Here is an 18239-nt window from a genome sequence, read left to right as displayed (position 1 = left end):
CTCTTTTTTTCCTTTTCAGCCCAAAAAAGACAGTGCGAAGAAGTTACGCGTTGAGTTACGAGCTCGTTTGCTGCTGGGACTGGTGGAAAATCCCGGAAAATTCGGTAGTCTTTGTTAAGAAATTGCTGCAACCCTAGATTTAATCATGTCTACGGAAATTGTGTAAGTATGATTTGCGGGAAAAAGTGCGAAAAACGCCGGCCTCAAGCCGCTCCTAGTGACCGACACCGAAACTCGCGTGTTTTTGCGGCGTCCATTTTTATCGATCCTAGTCGGCATTTGCTGCGTGCTGCTGCTGCGAGAGACGGAAATCATTTCCGCCGGGTTATCGGCTCGGTAGGGGCGGTGTGCTTCCGGTTGTGTTTGGGTGGCGGATTAAAAGGGCGGAACACGCCCCTCGCAGTCTTCTTGTTTCTTGCGGAGTGGTTTTATTGTTCGGTTCGATGAGGCTGCTCCGAGCAAAAGTTGCCTCTGTTCGTTTCCATGAGACAACCGTGCTCATAACCTTTAACAAACAAGAAAACATCCAGAATGATCTAGAAAGCTGTGTTTGTGCTGTTTGTGATTGCAAATTAGTTACAAAAGGGAAATGGTGTTTTTACAATCTAGGCAGGCCGTCCTAGTAACGAGTTGCTTTGATTATCTGTTATTTTTGTCTTTCCATTTCCAGTACCCCGCCGCCTGCTGTTTGGGCCCAGCGAAACGACGTGCTTTACTTGACGTTGAACGTGGAGTGCCCTAATCCGGACTTCAAGTGAGTCGAGCTTTGTTTTTGTTTTGCGTTTTCTAATCGTTTCCGGTGTTGCAGGTTTACAGAGGACACGATGTACTTCAAGGGCGTCGGGCTGCCGGAAAAGAAGACGCACGAGGTGACGATCAACTTCTACAGCAAAATCAACCCGGACAAGATCATTAGCAAAAACACCAGCCGGTGCATCGAGTTCGTCATCTCGAAGGCGGACACGAAGGCGTCGTACTGGCCAAAGCTAACGAACGACAAAACCAAACCGCACTGGCTCAAAGTTGACTTCAACCGGTGGAAGGATGAGGGTTCGGACGATGAAAGAGGTGAGTGAATATTGATGAAGTAAGACGAACCTTGCTAACGATTTTATTTAATTTTCCAGAGGAAGGCGATAACGCAATGTCGCTGGACGATATGCTGCGAACGGCAAACGACAACAAGCTTTCGTTCGACGACCTCGACGAGGACCAGGATGACTCGGACGACGAGGCGATGCCGGGCTTAACGGAGGACAAGGACGAAGAGAAGAAGTAAGCGGCGCCAGAACAAAAACTCTACCGCCCGTTCGTCCGGGGCTCCCTGTTCGGTGCGAAATTTGCGTTCCTTCGTTTCGATTGCGAGCGACGGCGGTGGCGGTGGCGGTAGGGCAGCGAGAGAAACAGAAGACAACAGTCAAAACATAACCATTGAATTGTCAAACTTTTATTTAAGACGTAAGAGGGATAAGAAACAGCATAAAACGCAGAACATAAAACAAAACAACAAAACTAGGCGGTTAAGGAGTGGAATTCATTAAATTACTACACTACTATTACTACTAGGGCCAAGAATTAATAAAGAGGTGGGTGAAACTTGGAAAGAGCCGCCTTCAAACGCGCATTCAAAATGGAACAGTAGAAAGGAGAAAAAGAAGATCCGTTTCGAATCTTGCAGTTTTTTATTCGTTCGAGCATTTGCATTCGTTTATTTTCCGTTTTATCGATTAGAATGAAAATAAACATACGAACAATAGCATTGTTGTTTCTCAACTTTCAAACCTCCACACAAAAAAAAGTGTTTCAAAGAGTAACATGATTTTATTCGCGTTTACGCGACTTCACTGGCTTCTGATAAAAACATTCAATGTTAAAAGCACTCACTTTTCGGCTTATGCTACGTTGATACCGAATCCTTTCAGGATCAGCTTCTCCGCGTCTTCCAGCTTTTCCAAAAACACCCGAAAGTGTTCGTCGCAGCTGAAGCTTTCGCATTCGCATTCGCATTCGCATTCGCATGGAGATGGTGATCTTAGCGGGTTGCAGACTGGATTTCGTCATGTATATGTGATGATTGTCCGGCCCAGGTTGCTTAGAAAATGATTAAAGGGAATTAAAACCAATTCTACCCGAACAGGACAGGCAGCACCATGAAAGCCATCCATTGCCGGCCGCTCCCATCTCCACCATTCACCGGGAGAGGAAAAAGGATTTGGAGCACGGGAAATGTTGATGCTTGACTTACTTAGAAAAAGGTAGCGAAACCGCAGGCTCTTTTTCCCAACCCTATTGTGGAACTCGACCAAATTGACCGTTTGACCAAATTTGATCGAATTTAAACAACAGGGCTGCGTAAGCGTCGCGTGGAGTTGGTATTTGTGTAGGGTAAAGGTCTGGGAGTCGCTCTAAGCAAGCGATACGACCAGTGGCATAAATGAGATTATTGGATAAAATATTATTCTCAAGGCAAGCAATCGGATGCTGCTGTTGAGACAATTCCCGTTTAGTGAATGTGTGGAATTATTATGTTTTAACGATTTGAAATTTATTCTCAAGGTAAGCAACTAGATGTTGAGACAGTTTTTATTTAGTTGAGTGTTTTTTTTTTCTAAATTTTATCCCGACGCGAAATTTATTTTTAATGATCCACTATTAGACAGCCGGCTGTGGAAATAAAGGATCATATTAAACCTTTTTGACGAAGACTACATACTTTTTCAAAATCCGACGTATATTGAATAAATCTTCCGGCACAGTTGTCAAACGAAAGCAGAAAAATAATCAAGAACGCGTTGCAAATCGAACCGAATTTGCTAAATCAGAACAAAACATTATGCCTAAGTAGATATGGAACAGTGAACTATATAAACGACGATTATTTGCCAAATTATATTTTAATTCTCGACCGATTTGTTTAGATTTAACGCGGCTTTAAATAATTCATTGAGCTAAATATGAAAATAAAGTACAAATAAACTCAGCCACACTCTCATACACACATAAACCAATACACATATTTTTTTCATATTTCCAGTAATATTAGAAAATTTCTAATTCCGGACAAGCGTGCTCATTGTCAAAATTCCCCAATCAGTGGGTGGCACTCACATTTTCAAACTGTGGTCACCCTCAAGTGGCTCTCACTCATGATTCATTCCTCCTCATACACACCCACACATACTTGAGAAGCTAACAAGAAACGCGCTCACCAAAGCTGCTGAAAACTCCGGAGACCGCTTGCCGCTCCTGTGACCGGCTTCCCGGTTTGTTGATGTCCGCGTGTCCAACATCCGGCCTCCGGCCAGCCGCCCCCTCTCATGCTGCTGCTTCACCTACACACCCAACCAGTGTATGTCTGAAAGCACAGACCTTTCTTCCACGACACTGACACACCGATAGAAATGAACACAACGAGAGATGCTGTCAAACTTTTTCTCAGCTCTCTTTCTCCGATCCGACAAAATTCACTTCCGCGCACAAACACACACACACGCCCGCATCGAAATCAAAATAAGAGAACGCCTGGCCGAAGTAAAAATTGCCCAAAAACAGACTAAAACCGAAAATTCGCGTAAAATTTCACTATCTCTCAATGGACTTCCAATTTATCTATGATATTTAACACTTTCCAATATTAAAAACAATCAAAATCACTGCAAAACGAACGATTTATTTGCGGCAACAAAAAAACGCGACCGATGCCAAAATGGCTGCCTCTCAATCCCAGTGTTCGTCGCAGCTGAAGCTCTGCACAAACTTGACCAGATATTCCTGCATGTCGCACTGGAAGATCGGGTTCTGCATCAGCTCCTGCATCATCATCTGCTGATCGTCGTCCTCCTCGTCATCATCATCGAAAAGCATCATCGCCGACAGGTTGGTTGCGCCCTTTGGTTCCGCAGACTCGCTGCCAGATTCGTCCGATTCCGACCCGTTTTGTTGGAGCGCCTCTTTCGACTCCTTCAAATTGCTCAGTTCGTTGAGCAGCAGCTTGAAGATCTTCAACAAAATCGGAACATCGACCCACTCTTGTTGGGCGCTGGCGGTGGCCGATCGGGTTCGCCTGCCCTGCTGCACATTGACGACCGCTTCCTTGATCATGACACTCGTGATCCGTTCATCCTTTGTGGTCACTCCGTACTCGAACAGCTTGCAAAGTGCCATCGTGCAGACTTTGCGTTCGTACGCTCCGTAGAACATGTGCTGCCGGCTGAGCCAGTTGGCAAACACGAACGACATTGCCGGTTCGCCGGTTGGACCCGGAACGGTGCTCAAAAAGTTAAGCACCGCGTCCATCTGGACAATAATGAGATGGGCAAAGATGATGACCAAACTCATGATCACGTGCAGCGATTGAACCAGCTGCATTTTGCTGAGAACCGCCTTCAGCAGCAGGTCAACGTTTTCTCCTAGCAGGTTTCCCACCTTTGTGATGATGACCACGACAAGCCGACCGATGAACGCCGCCGTCGATTCGGTGTTGATCGGATTCAGCAGCATCGTCGTGACTTCCATGATGTAGTTCAACCCTTCACCGTTCTTGTACCCGCAGATCTGTTCGGCGTCAACGGTCAGGAAAGCCCGCAAGCACTCCCCGCCGGATTGCATAACCGAAGCGTCTTCCGTTCGCAAAATGCAATGGACCGCGGCCGGGAAGGCACTCTCGACCATACAACTGCTCAACGGTCCGCGCGAATACTTGACGACCGTGCCCAAAATGTCCAGCGCAATGTCGTGCATCGTGGCCGTTTGCTCGCCCTCCGAACTCAAAATGCTGACCAGCGTCGGAATAATCTTCTCCTGCAGCGGAACCAAGCAGAACGGATTCTGGGCGAGGATTTTCAAAATGTCCTGCACCGACTCCAGAATGACGCGATCGTCGTGATACTTTAAAAACATTGCGATCGTCAGCGACACGACCTTGCTGGAAATTGACGCCGTCACGTTTGGATCGTACGCGATGATCGCCGTCAGTGTCTCCAGCAGCAAACTCTGCACCGTGTTCTGGGACTGGCTAAACAGCGGCATCAGACACTCGAAGAACTGCTCCAGCTTCGGCACCAGGCACAGCTTCCGTTCGTCGTTGCACTCGCGCAGGATTGTGCAAAAGCCGTAGATGGACCGGGCCGCGGTCAGTCGCAGCACCACCGGCTTGTCCAGCGACATGCTGTTGATGATGATGTTCACCACCTGCAGCAGCGTTTGCTGGTCGAACAGGTTGCAGTCGCAGTACCGGCTGATGATCCACAGGCACCGACCCAGCAGGTACGGGGAGGCCTACAAGGTGGAGGGGAAAATGGAATTTGTTGTTTTAACGCTGCAGAATAGTCAACTTATGAATAGTGAATAGTTATGATTATGAACTGTTTGAAGAACCTGACATGTTTGCATGAGTCTTGTCACCTTCAGTATTATAATAAAAAAAAAAAATAAAAAAACGCAAACAAAAGGGCTTCTTTTAACCAAACCCACGTGCTCTCTTGTACTAAGCTTGCTGTGATTCCTCTCCAGTTGGCATAAGAGAGCACAGAGGCATCTATACTGCCCATGATCGCATAAATGTCCCATATGCATTTTCATCACTTTTGAGTTATTGATGCAGTTTGGTTCAAAATCGTGTGCTCTTTCAAAAGAGCCTATAACATCCTATCTTTTGTTCTCGAAATCAGGAGGAAATCCAGTTTTTTCGCGAAAACTTATCACGTAGCCTTATGTGTGGGACAAACTTCAAATGCGTTTTTCTCAGTTTGCTGTTTTTGCATATGGGACATTTATGCGAACATGGGCAGTATATTAGGAGCGAGTCCACGAGCAAAGCATACCCATCTCGCATCGACCTCACCGATCTGCCTGAAATTTTCAGGGGTTGTTTATACATATAAAACTAGCATCTGGCCAAAATATGAGCACTCTAGGTCAACGGGAAGTGGGGCAAATCGGGACACAAAGTTTGAAGGTTCAAAAACGTCAAAAATCTTAAAAAGGCTATAACTTTGGCAAAATTCAATTTAATTTCAAAATTCAACATGCATCTGAAAGGGCTTAAAAATGCAACAAAATGCAGGGTAGAGCATCCCAATTGGTCAAACCTAAAGGGAGTTATTGGCATTTTAGTGAAAAAATACCATAATGTTCAAACTCAAATAAAAAAGTGTTCCATCCAGATATCAGCTCGGTTCGATCTGCAGCTTGTAGGGGACATCTGGGACTACCATCTGAGACTAAGAACGCTTTGGGTAAGGCAGTTTAACATATTAAATAGACACTTTTACTTTTAGTGAATTTTTTGGTTATAAATTTTTGCTCGGGGGACCCCTTAGATCCCATTTTCTGGTGATAATTTTATCATATTCGTGTTCCTGAGACAATTTCACAATAGAAACATGCATACAAATGTTTGTTTTCATCAATTTTAACCCTTTAAAAAATAAAAGTTAAAAAAATCTTCGATTCACATTTATTGAAAATCAAGTTCGTTTCCAAGGATACTAGATGACACCAGAAAAAAGCAGCTTCTCAATTTTTTTAAACTTTCATTTTTTAAAGGGTTAAAATGCATGAAAATAAACATTTGTATGCATGTTTCTAATGTAAAATTGTCTCAGGAACACGAATATGAAAAAATTATCATATATATAAATCTAAGGGGTCCCCCGAGCAAAAATTTACAACCAGAAAATTCAATAAAGGAAACTGCCGTTCTACGCATAATTGTCCCATGTTCAAAAAAAGTGCAACTGAGAAAAACGCGATTGAAATTTTTCGACCGATTTCTGTGTTTCTACGCATAATTGTCCCGTGGGTTCCTATTCGCCCTATGTGTCCCAAATCGCCCCAGTTAGCTGTTTATCACCCTTGTTTGTGATTCTCTTGCTATACAACAGGTAAACAAGAAATAATGCTAAGTAAAACTAATGATTCCGTGTAAAAAAAAAATACTTGGTGGGACAATTATGCGTAGAAGTTTAACGATGGGACAAACAGACTTGGTGTTGTTTTTAATGAGTTTCCGAACAAAGTACTAAATTTTATGTGTTTTTCTTAAAGTACACATCAGACTGAACTTAAAAATGTCATAAAGTCAAAATCGTCCAAAACTGACATGGGACAATTATGCTTAGAACGGCAGTAAAAGTGTCTATTTAATATGTTAAACTGCCTTACTCAAAGCGTTCTTAGTCTCAGATGGTAGTCCCAGATGTCCCCTACAAGCTGCAGATCGAACCGAGCTGATATCTGGATGGAACACTTTTTTATTTGAGTTTGAACATTATGGTATTTTTTCACTAAAATGCCAATAACTCCCTTTAGGTTTGACCAATTGGGATGCTCTACCCTGCATTTTGTTGCATTTCAGATGCATGTTGAATTTTGAAATTAAATTGAATTTTGCCAAAGTTATAGCCTTTTTAAGATTTTTGACGTTTTTGAACCTTCAAACTTTGTGTCCCGATTTGCCCCACTTCCCGTTAGCCTAGAGTGCTCATAATTTGGCCAGATGCTAGTTTTATATGTACAAACAACCCCTGAAAATTTCAGGCAGATTGGACCCCATACAAAGGGGTATGCCCTGTTCGTGGACTCGCTCTTAGGATGCAACAAAATGGTCGAATTTTGCGGGCATTTCAGGGCCCCTCTACGTGTACTAAGCCGAATCCCAAATATGAGCTTGATTAGTTGCGACAGGACCTGACTTTGAAGTTTAATTGGGATTTAACTCATAAAATATTAAGAATGTTACAGAATGTATAACACCGGCGCAGAAAATTTCTAGAGTTTTTTTTAAGGTCCAATAAACTATTGTCTTTCATATGTTTATAGGACCTATTCAAAAAAAATAAAAAAAAATAAATAAATAAAAAAGCTCTTAAACTTTTTCTTCAAGCTCTTCTGGCAACCATCAGCTTGCAAATCTTTTCGCACTCTTCGGCAAAGTTGTTCCCTGAAACATGAACTATGAGCTCGGGTTGATTTTGAAAAATGCAGAGGCTCAAAACGGGCAAAACCCAAAACGCACCGATTTTACGTGTTAAATCCCATTTAAACTTCAAAGGTGGAAAATATTGTTCTTAGCTTTAAAAGTGATCACAGTAGACTGAGTTGACGTTGTATAGGGGAGTCGGAGGTGAAAAAGGACGACAGTCCAAATTAAATTTCATTCTATCGAGAAATTAAAAGTGAGAGTGTGTGCAACATGGAGTTTAGCTTTTCGGAGTGTCATGGAAATCTTCACAGCAACTTTACAGTAAGTTTAACTCCATGTTGCAGATTTGACAGCTCGATTGCTAACACTCAGCTGAAGTAAATCGGCCTCTGGCTATTCTCCCAAAAATACGCAGTTCCAAACGTAAAAATAGCTTACTTTTTCCTCCTGTGCCAGCTAATATACAATTTAAACATTGGCATTAGATGACAAATATTAGCAATGTTTAAAATCCGATAGATCACATACCTGATACTCCATAATGCCTTTGACCAGGTTCATGTACTGGCCCAGATCGAACTTGTCCTCGTTCTTGACAATCATTTCCTTGAACGAGCCCACCGCCAGCATGGACGCCTCGTACAGCTTCCACCAGTACGGATGGCCGGCGTTCCGGTCGGCATCGGCCACGGTGATGTGCTTGCCCAGCGCTTCCGAGAAGCTGGCCAGCAACTTCTGGTCGTACTCTTGGCCCAGCATCAGCAGCACATCCAGCGCGGTTGTTCGGATCGTAAAGTCGACGCCCTGCTCGTCCTCGTCCTCGACAAACTTTTCCGGATCCTCGTGCCAGCTCTGCACCTGTTCCTCCGTCATTTGCATGTACAGAATGACGATGTAAATGAGGTCCGTGAGGACGTTCGTGATGGCACCTTTGTACTTTTTAATTTCGATGATCGTGTGCAGAAATTCGAAAATCTGCAAAATCATCGAAATGAACTCTTCATTTTCATCGCCTGGAATATGGAATGAAGCTGCTTTGAATAAGGTAATAACTGGGTGGTACGCAAAGGGGGACTTACCTTCCCCGTTGTCCACAAAGGGCGATTCCTCCGTTTCGTTCACGATCACCTTGATGTACACGTCGGCCATTTGCGTTAGAAGCTGCCAAATTGGAGGCAGAATAGCCGCCAAATACTGGTTGGCGAACTTGGACATGTCGGAAATCATGTATTTGAGAACTGAAAGGACAAAACAATGTGAATATGGACGGGTTTTCTTACGATTTAAATACTCACCTTTGACAATCTTGGTCTTTAGCTGGAAGCTGCTGTACGGTCCGTTTGGAACCGTCAACCCTTCGATCATCTTTTGCATGAACGCCGGGAGGACGGCGTTTAGAATGTTGCCCTGCTCCTGCTTGGACTCGATGTGGGTGGTGATGCTCCGCAGCATAGAGTGCAGAATTTCAACGGCGTAACTCCGCGTCGATACGCTGTACACCGTCTGGGCTTCGAAGATCCGGTACACTTCCGAAAGAATCATCGGACCGACATCCACGATCTGTTTCTCGTCCAGATCCAACGTAAACTCGACCAGCACCTTCATGGCACCGTGCACGGAGTTTTCGTTCCCGCTGCTGAGGCATTTTACGATGATTCCGAACAGCTCCTGCCAGTCGTTTGGCCAATCGTACGACGCAATGTTCGAAATCGAGTACGCAACAACGCTCCGAATCTTGCTGTTCGGGTCATTCAAGCCCTGCGGCAGGATTGTCTTAATCGCCGTCTTGGCCTCATTGTTCACGAGCAGCGTGCCGTTTGTTCCGGCATCGGCTTCACTTTCCTCCACGGTCCAGCAATCCTCGACGTACTGCTTCAACATAACGGAGGCCAGCTGCCGCAGGGCCAGGTCCAAACTTTGATTTATCGTAATCTCCGCCAGATAGATGCCATATCCTACAACCAAATTGTCATAATTATAGGGTCCCACCATGTTCCGGACACTCCCGCTTACCTTCCGTGTACTTAAGCTGGGCTAACCTCTCCTCGGCATTGCGGCGGATTTCTCCGTTCGGGTTCAGGATCTTTTGCAGTTCCTCGAACATGGCCTGCTTGATGAGGTCGGCGTTTTGGGCCATTTTGAAGGAGGGGGGAGATTTTAGTTGCAAATTTATGGTCAGAAACGGATCACCGCCGGGAAATCGCACATTCCACCGCACTCTGACAACATGCGAACGCGCAAATTTCGCGAGTTTGACAATTAAGTTTGTCGGAATTCGACGCCAACATTTCAAAAAGCATCATGTACAAACCATGCGTTTTGAGAAAAACGCATTTAAATGTTGAGCATCCATTTTCAATTCCCATTTTAATATAAAAGCAAAATAAGATGTTCTAATAATCAACAAACGATGGAAAACGTTGCTTTTATTGATACTTGATCATCCAAATTCTATAAAACATTATTTCCATAATTTTATTTGAGAAAAACAAACATAACTTCTTTTGAAATCACCAACGTATATATCACCCTGCTGTCATTGAGGGGGACGCTTTGTTATGATTCGTTTTTCTTCGCCGAATGTACATGGCGCTTTGTTCATGTTGCTTTTTTTTCGCCACGAGGTTCATGTAGTCTTTTGTTTGACAGGTTGACAGGGCTATATAAACAGGGTCTGCTGATGGCAAAGATTTTGTTTATGTTACTTTATTTAAAATCATGATTAAACAGACTTTACTGAAGTAACTTTTGCTCATATTTGGTGGAGAGGTAGCTTATTAGGAGTACTTTCAGAATATGCAATAACCCAGAAAGTGTCAAAATGTACATGATGCCTTTTGAAATGTTACCGTCGAATTGTCGGAATAAATTAAAAGTCGGACTGGGTGTCGGGATAATTAGGTTTTACGCCGACTCGATTTGGAGGTTAGAAAGGAGTGCACTGTTTACATGGACTTGTAAACAGTGCACACGAGCTGTCAAATGACGTCACGGTGTAAAACCTGTAAAACCTAATTGTTAATAAGGGAGCATTCTTTTATTACGTAACGCATGTGGTGACGGAGCACGACGAACATCCCGTTTTTCCTATTAATTTTTCCTGAACACTCTCGCACGCATGTTTATCTTTTCGCACCCGTCGAAAGACTGATTTCACAAGCTCTCGCAGTTGTCAAAACCGAAACATACACGCTCAAAACAGATAACCCAAACTTAGATACAACCAAGATACTACTCAAGTTTAACTACTTATATATCTACCTTAAATTGAGTTTAATAGTTGTTGATATTGGATATGGTCTTTTCCATAGGATGAAAGCTTAATTAAATTCAATGGTTTTGTGTTTGATTGTTATTGATTAAATGTTTCTCTTTCAATTATGTTATTTTTCCCATTGACACTGTTCAATCCCTACAATCTCGCTTTACTCTACTCTTCAATCTAGTGATCCATTTTTTTTTTATGTGTTTCTATCATTTGTACGTACGTAAGCAGGTGTTTTTTAAAGTAGAGAAAAAAAAATCCAACTATTATGAAAGAAAGTATGGCATAGAAAATCAAATCATGATTAAATCTTACTGAAAACTAAAAAATACAACTTTCAACCAGCCAAAACACAGGTTTAAGATAATCACCTTCTAGCTCTTTGTTCATTAAAAATTTCCAACACTTACAAAACTTTTACTAAACAAGTATATTTTTAAATTTTCCAAAGAAACTCAATCATAAGCACGAATATGAGGCAATACGGTAGCAAGCCAATTACATCTCAACTCAATGCTCTTTGAACAGACCGAAATTCTTTTAAACAACTCAACTCTTGTCCTATTTGTACTTAATTCTAATATTCCTCCATTTTCCCAAGAAACTTAATCATAAACACGAATTTAAGGCAATACGGTAGCAAGCCAATTACATCTCAACTCATTGTTCTTTGACCGAAATTGTTTCAAACATCCCAACACTTGTCCTATTTGTACTAATTTCTTATATTCCTTCATTTTCAAAGAAACTCAATCGCAAGCTTTGATGCAGTACGGTAGTCATCTCAACTCATTGCTCTTTCAACATACCGAATTTCTTCTAAACATCCCAACTCTTCTCCTTTTTGTACTAATTTCTAATATTTCTCCATTTTCCCATGAAACTCGATCATAAGCACAAATTTTAGGCAATACGGTCGCAAGCCAATTACATCTCAACTCATTGCTCTTTGAACAGACCGAAATTCGTCTAAACATCCCAACTCTTTTTTTTTATACTAATTTCTAATATTTCTCCATTTTCCCGTGAAACTCAATCATAAACACGAATTTAAGGCAATACGGTAGCAAGCCAATTACATCTCAACTCATTGCTCTTTGACCGAAATTGTTTCCAACATCCCAACACTTGTCCTATTTGTACTAAATTCCAATATTTCACCATATTCCCAAGAAACTCAATTATAAGCACGAATTTGAAGCAGTACGGTAGTAAGCCAATTACATCTCAACTCATTGCTCTTTCAACATACCGAAATTTTCTAAACATCCCGACTCTTGACCTATTTGTACTAAATTCTAATATTCCTCCATTTTCTCAAGAAACGTAATCATAGGTACGAATTTAAAGCAATACGGTAGCAAGCCAATTACATCTCAACTCATTGTTCTTTGACCGAAATTGTTTCAAACATCCCAACACTTGTCCTATTTGTACTAATTTCTTATATTCCTTCATTTTCAAAGAAACTCAATCGCAAGCATTGATGCAGTACGGTAGTCATCTCAACTCATTGCTCTTTCAACATACCGAATTTCTTCTAAACATCCCAACTCTTCTTCTTTTTGTACTAATTTCTAATATTTCTCCATTTTCCCATGAAACTCGATCATAAGCACAAATTTTAGGCAATACGGTCGCAAGCCAATTACATTTTAACTCATTGCTCTTTGAACAGACCGAAATTCTTCTAAACATCCCAACTCTTTTATTTATTTATTTTTTACTAATTTCTAATATTTCTCCATTTTCCCGTGAAACTCAATCATAAGCACAAATTTGAGGCAATACGGTAGCAAGCCAATTACATCTCAACTCAATGCTCTTTGAACAGACCGAAATTCTTTTAAGCAACTCAACTCTTGTCCTATTTGTACTTAATTCTAATATTCCTCCATTTTCCCAAGAAACTTAATCATAAACACGAATTTAAGGCAATACGGTAGCAAGCCAATTACATCTCAACTCATTGCTCTTTGACCGAAATTGTTTCCAACATCCCAACACTTGTCCTATTTGTACTAAATTCCAATATTTCACCATATTCCCAAGAAACTCAATTATAAGCACGAATTTGAAGCAGTACGGTAGTAAGCCAATTACATCTCAACTCATTGCTCTTTCAACATACCGAAATTTTCTAAACATCCCGACTCTTCTCCTTTTTGTACTAATTTCTAATATTTCTCCATTTTCCCATGAAACTCGATCATAAGCACAAATTTTAGGCAATACGGTCGCAAGCCAATTACAATTTAACTCATTGCTCTTTGAACAGACCGAAATTCTTCTTAACATCCCAACACTTTTTTTTTTTTTTTTATACTAATTTCTAATATTTCTCCATTTTCCCGTGAAACTCAATCATAAGCACGAATTTGAGGCAATACGGTAGCAAGCCAATTACATCTCAACTCATTGCTCTTTGACCGAAATTGTTTCAAACATCCCAACACTTGTCCTATTTGTACTAAATTCTAATATTCCTTCATTTTCAAAGAAACTCAATCGCAAGCTTTGATGCAGTACGGTAGTCATCTCAACTCATTGCTCTTTCAACATACCGAATTTCTTCTAAACATCCCAACTCTTCTTCTTTTTGTACTAAATTCTAATATTTCTCCATTTTCCCATGAAACTCGATCATAAGCACAAATTTTAGGCAATACGGCCGCAAGCCAATTACATTTTAACTCATTGCTCTTTGAACAGACCGAAATTCTTCTAAACATCCCAACACTTTTTTTTTTTTTTTTTTTTTATACTAATTTCTAATATTTCTCCATTTTCCCGTGAAACTCAATCATAAGCACGAATTTGAGGCAATACGGTAGCAAGCCAATTACATCTCAACTCATTGCTCTTTGAACAGACCGAAATTCTTCTAAACATCCCAACTCTTTTATTTATTTATTTTTTACTAATTTCTAATATTTCTCCATTTTCCCGTGAAACTCAATCATAAGCACAAATTTGAGGCAATACGGTAGCAAGCCAATTACATCTCAACTCATTGCTCTTTGACCGAAATTGTTTCAAACATCCCAACACCTGTCCTATTTGTACTAAATTCCAATATTTCACCATATTCCCAAGAAACTCAATTATAAGCACGAATTTGTGGCAAAACGGTAGCAAGCCAATCACATCTCAACTCATTGCTCTTTGAACAGACCGAAATTCTTCTAAACATCCCAACTCTTTTATTTATTTATTTTTTTACTAATTTCTAATATTTCTCCATTTTCCCGTGAAACTCAATCATAAGCACGAATTTGAGGCAATACGGTAGCAAGCCAATTACATCTCAACTCATTGCTCTTTGACCGAAATTGTTTCAAACATCCCAACACTTGTCCTATTTGTACTAAATTCTAATATTCCTCCATTTTCCAAGAAACTCAATCGCAAGCTTGGATGCATTACGGTAGTCATCTCAACTCATTGCTCTTTCAACATACCGAATTTCTTCTAAACATCCCAACTCTTCTTCTTTTTGTACTAATTTCTAATATTTCTCCATTTTCCCATGAAACTCGGTCATAAGCACAAATTTTAGGTCGCAAGCCAATTACATTTTGACTCATTGCTCTTTGAACAGACCGAAATTCTTCTAAACATCCCAACTCTTTTTTTTTTTTTTATACTAATTTCTAATATTTCTCCATTTTCCCGTGAAACTCAATCATAAGCACGAATTTGAGGCAATACGGTAGCAAGCCAATTACATCTCAACTCATTGCTCTTTGACCGAAATTGTTTCAAACATCCCAACACTTGTCCTATTTGTACTAAATTCCAATATTTCACCATATTCCCAAGAAACTCAATTATAAGCAAGAAGTTGAGGCAATATGGTACATTATTTCTCGAGTCATTAAACCCATGGCGCATAGATGTTTTTTTTTTTTGAAAATTCACTCTTGATTTGCTCTTTTCTCTGCCTGAGTCCATCGCTCTTTCTTTTTTTGGCTAGTTTTCTTTGTAAAAACTTTGTTCTTTATTCAATTACTTCTTTGATTGCCCTTTCTTTTTTGGCTTGTTCTTCTCGACTCCATCGCCCTTTCTTTTTTGGCTTGTTTTTCTCGACTTCATCGCCCTTTCTTTTTTGGCTTTTTTTCTTTAGTAAATCGCCGTTTCTTTTTTGGCTTGTTTTTCTTGAGTCCATCGCCCTTTCTTTTTTGGCGTGTTTCCCTTGTAAAACTTTGCTCTTCATTTTATCACTTCTTTGCCTGAGTCTTTCGTTCCTTCTTTTTTTTTCTTTTTGTTTCTCTTATCACCTTTGCGCCATAGATTTATCGCTCTTTATATTTCTTCTTTCCCAACATTTTTTTTTTCTGTTTACACTCTTCATTCCTCTAGCTCTTTCTGGGAATTCCATAAAAATATCCCCTTTAATCTTTTTACTTTCTCTCATTCAGTCATGTTAATTTCACATACCTGCTGTTTTGTTCTCACTTAACCAGTCATTTTCATACGAGAACATTTGTTTCTTTAAAAACGTCCTTAAGTATAAAATCATGTATTAAATTAACCAAAATCATTTTATTTATCTCCGCCAGCTATCGTGTGTTCCTTTTTTTTTTTTTTTTAAAGCCAAGATATCTGTCTTCAAATTCTTATGGCAACTCCCACTAATCACTTTCTGTACAGACTTTTCCCCTCAACGACATGCATACTCTGGATGAACATCCTGGCAACCCTGACGATGGTGTTTTTTCCGGGTTCAAAAATCCCTTTTTGCAATTCCGTCGTAAAACTACTTACTTTTCCTGTCATTCTTGAACGACGAAAAAGCCTACTTTTCTGTACCAAAAATAACAGAATCGAATAGCAACACTTTTCAAAATAAATGCTGAAAAGTTCTACTTTTCAGCACTCAAATGGGTGCTGAAAAGTTGAACTTTTCAGCACTTGTTTCGAAAAGTAACTCTTTTCAAATTTTTTTTGATTTAAACGGTTTATTGACAAAATACTTGAAAATTTGACTAAAAATTTCACTCAGTGTGTTTTTTTTTGGAATTGCAAAAAATGTTGTATGGAACTCGTTGCAAAACTTGATTTTTTCAGCACTCTTCGTATTTATCCAACTCGGTGAACCTCGTTGGATAAATGTACGACTCGTGCTGAAAAAAACCTCTTTTTGCAACTTGTTGCATAAACTACTATTATCGAACTTCTTACCTTCTCTGTGATGATATCACTATTTTTTTTCCACTTTTCCCCAAAACACTTGCACTAATCCTGCCAAACTGCGCCATGTGGTGACGGAGCACGACGAACATCCCGTTTTTCCTATTAATTTTTCCTGAACACTCTCGCACGCATGTTTATCTTTTCGCACCCGTCGAAAGACTGATTTCGCAAGCTCTCGCAGTTGTCAAAACCGAAACATACACGCTCAAAACAGATAACCCAAACTTAGATACAACCAAGATACTACTCAAGTTTAACTACTTATATATCTACCTTAAATTGAGTTTAATAGTTGTTGATATTGGATATGGTCTTTTCCATAGGATGAAAGCTTAATTAAATTCAATGGTTTTGTGTTTGATTGTTATTGATTAAATGTTTCTCTTTCAATTATGTTATTTTTCCCATTGACACTGTTCAATCCCTACAACGCAGTTGAGAGGGAGGGGGTCGTAAGCTGTGTTTATTTTTTTTATGGACATTTTTATTCGAGAAAAATCAGATTTTTTGCATTACGTATTAAAAGAACGCTCATTAACAAAACAAAGGGGTTCTTCAAAAGTTACGTTCAGACCCAAGAAGGATCCTCGATGGGTTATGGCGAATTGGGTACTAAAGCCCTATGTCAATTTTTATGTACAACGGTAAAAAACACATTTAGAAACCATTTCTGATCACTTTTTTTCATTTTAACGCAAAAAAATATTGACAAGACAACATTTTTTCGATGGATCAACTATGGTCCCCTTGGAATGAGCTGTCAAGTAGGAACTTTTCTGTGATTTAAAAATCAATTTTAAATTCTTTGTGGTCGTACAAAGGGTCATTGTAATCAGAAAAATAAGCTTTATCGCTGTAAACAATAATCTCAGAAATCGAAGCTTTATTTTAGGACCCAATTGTCCACGCTAAAATTCAACAAAAAAGATTTTTTTATGTATGTACAGTCGGGTCCTAAAATTAGGTCTAAATTTGTGATATTTTGGTTCACGGCGATAAAGCTTATTTTCTGGGTACAATGACCCTTTGTACGACCGCAAAGGAATTAAACTATAGATTTGGGTCCTAAAATGAAGCTTAGATTGCTGATATTATTGTTTACAGCGATAAAGCTTATTTTTCTGAGTAAAATGCCCCTTTGTACGACCACAAAGACTTTAAAATAAACTTTTAAATCAATTTTGAAAAATTAACATTGCGGTCCTTCTTGACAGAAAAGTTCCTACTTGACAGCTCGTTCCAAGGGGACCATAGTTGATCCATCGAAAAAATGTTGTCTTGTCATTATTTTTTTGCATTAAAATGAAAAAAAAAAGTGATCAGAAATGGTTTTTGATCGTGTTTTTTACCGTTGTACATAAAAATTGACATAGGGCTTTAGTACCCAATTAAAAAAAATTAACTTCGCGGCCTTCTTGATCACGGGACTGATTCATCGAAAAAAAATTGTCTTTTCAATTTATTTTTTTTGCATTATAATTAATAACAAGGGATCAGAAATGGGTTTAAATCGTGTTTTTTACCGTTGTACATAAAAATTTACATGGGGCTTTAGGACCCAGTCAACTAAATCTGAACTCTGAAACGGAATTCAATCCGAATCGTTTACGTATTTTGTTTCAAACGAAACAACGGCAACAACCGATTCCGTGTACGTACCGGTTGTTGCTTTTGAAACGGGATACGTAAACGATCCGAAATGAATTCCGTTTCAGAATTCCGATTGATTTGACTGGGTATTAGTGATCATAAATCTTGAGTGGAGATGGCCTCAGCGAGTTTTTGTCGGCATTATTATAAAAGCAGTCGGCATAAATGAAAACTCCTGTGGATGGGTTTTTGACAGCAGCATGC

General features: G+C 40.0%; 2 protein-coding genes across 5 annotated transcripts; one reads left to right on the top strand and one right to left on the bottom strand.

Annotated features, from left to right (window-relative positions):
- LOC120423158 (uncharacterized protein CG16817-like) lies at positions 1-1756 on the top strand. Its single transcript, XM_039586839.2, has 4 exons — positions 1-162; positions 671-754; positions 809-1068; positions 1128-1756. The coding sequence occupies exons 1-4, from the start codon at positions 146-148 to the stop codon at positions 1277-1279; spliced, it is 513 nt and encodes a 170-aa protein (XP_039442773.1). The 5' UTR covers positions 1-145; the 3' UTR covers positions 1280-1756.
- LOC120423159 (importin-9-like) lies at positions 1460-10194 on the bottom strand. Of its 4 annotated transcripts, XM_039586840.2 has the most exons (7): positions 9938-10194; positions 9220-9879; positions 9004-9162; positions 8453-8937; positions 8363-8380; positions 3752-5277; positions 1460-1992 (listed from the first exon to the last, which is right to left on the bottom strand). In XM_039586840.2, the coding sequence occupies exons 1-7, from the start codon at positions 10059-10061 to the stop codon at positions 1893-1895; spliced, it is 3072 nt and encodes a 1023-aa protein (XP_039442774.1). In that variant the 5' UTR covers positions 10062-10194; the 3' UTR covers positions 1460-1892. The 4 variants fall into 4 exon arrangements, with proteins under 4 accessions (XP_039442774.1, XP_052563255.1, XP_052563256.1 ...); XM_052707295.1 differs by having other exon boundaries at positions 1460-5277; positions 8453-8955; XM_052707296.1 differs by lacking the exon at positions 8363-8380 and having other exon boundaries at positions 1460-5277; positions 8453-8955; positions 9938-10193.
- Between the last annotated feature and the right edge of the window lie 8045 nt (positions 10195-18239).

Source organism: Culex pipiens, chromosome 2, assembly GCF_016801865.2.
Source record: "Culex pipiens pallens isolate TS chromosome 2, TS_CPP_V2, whole genome shotgun sequence".
Lineage (NCBI taxonomy): Eukaryota > Metazoa > Arthropoda > Insecta > Diptera > Culicidae > Culex > Culex pipiens.
This window is presented reverse-complemented; position numbering and strand designations above follow the sequence as displayed.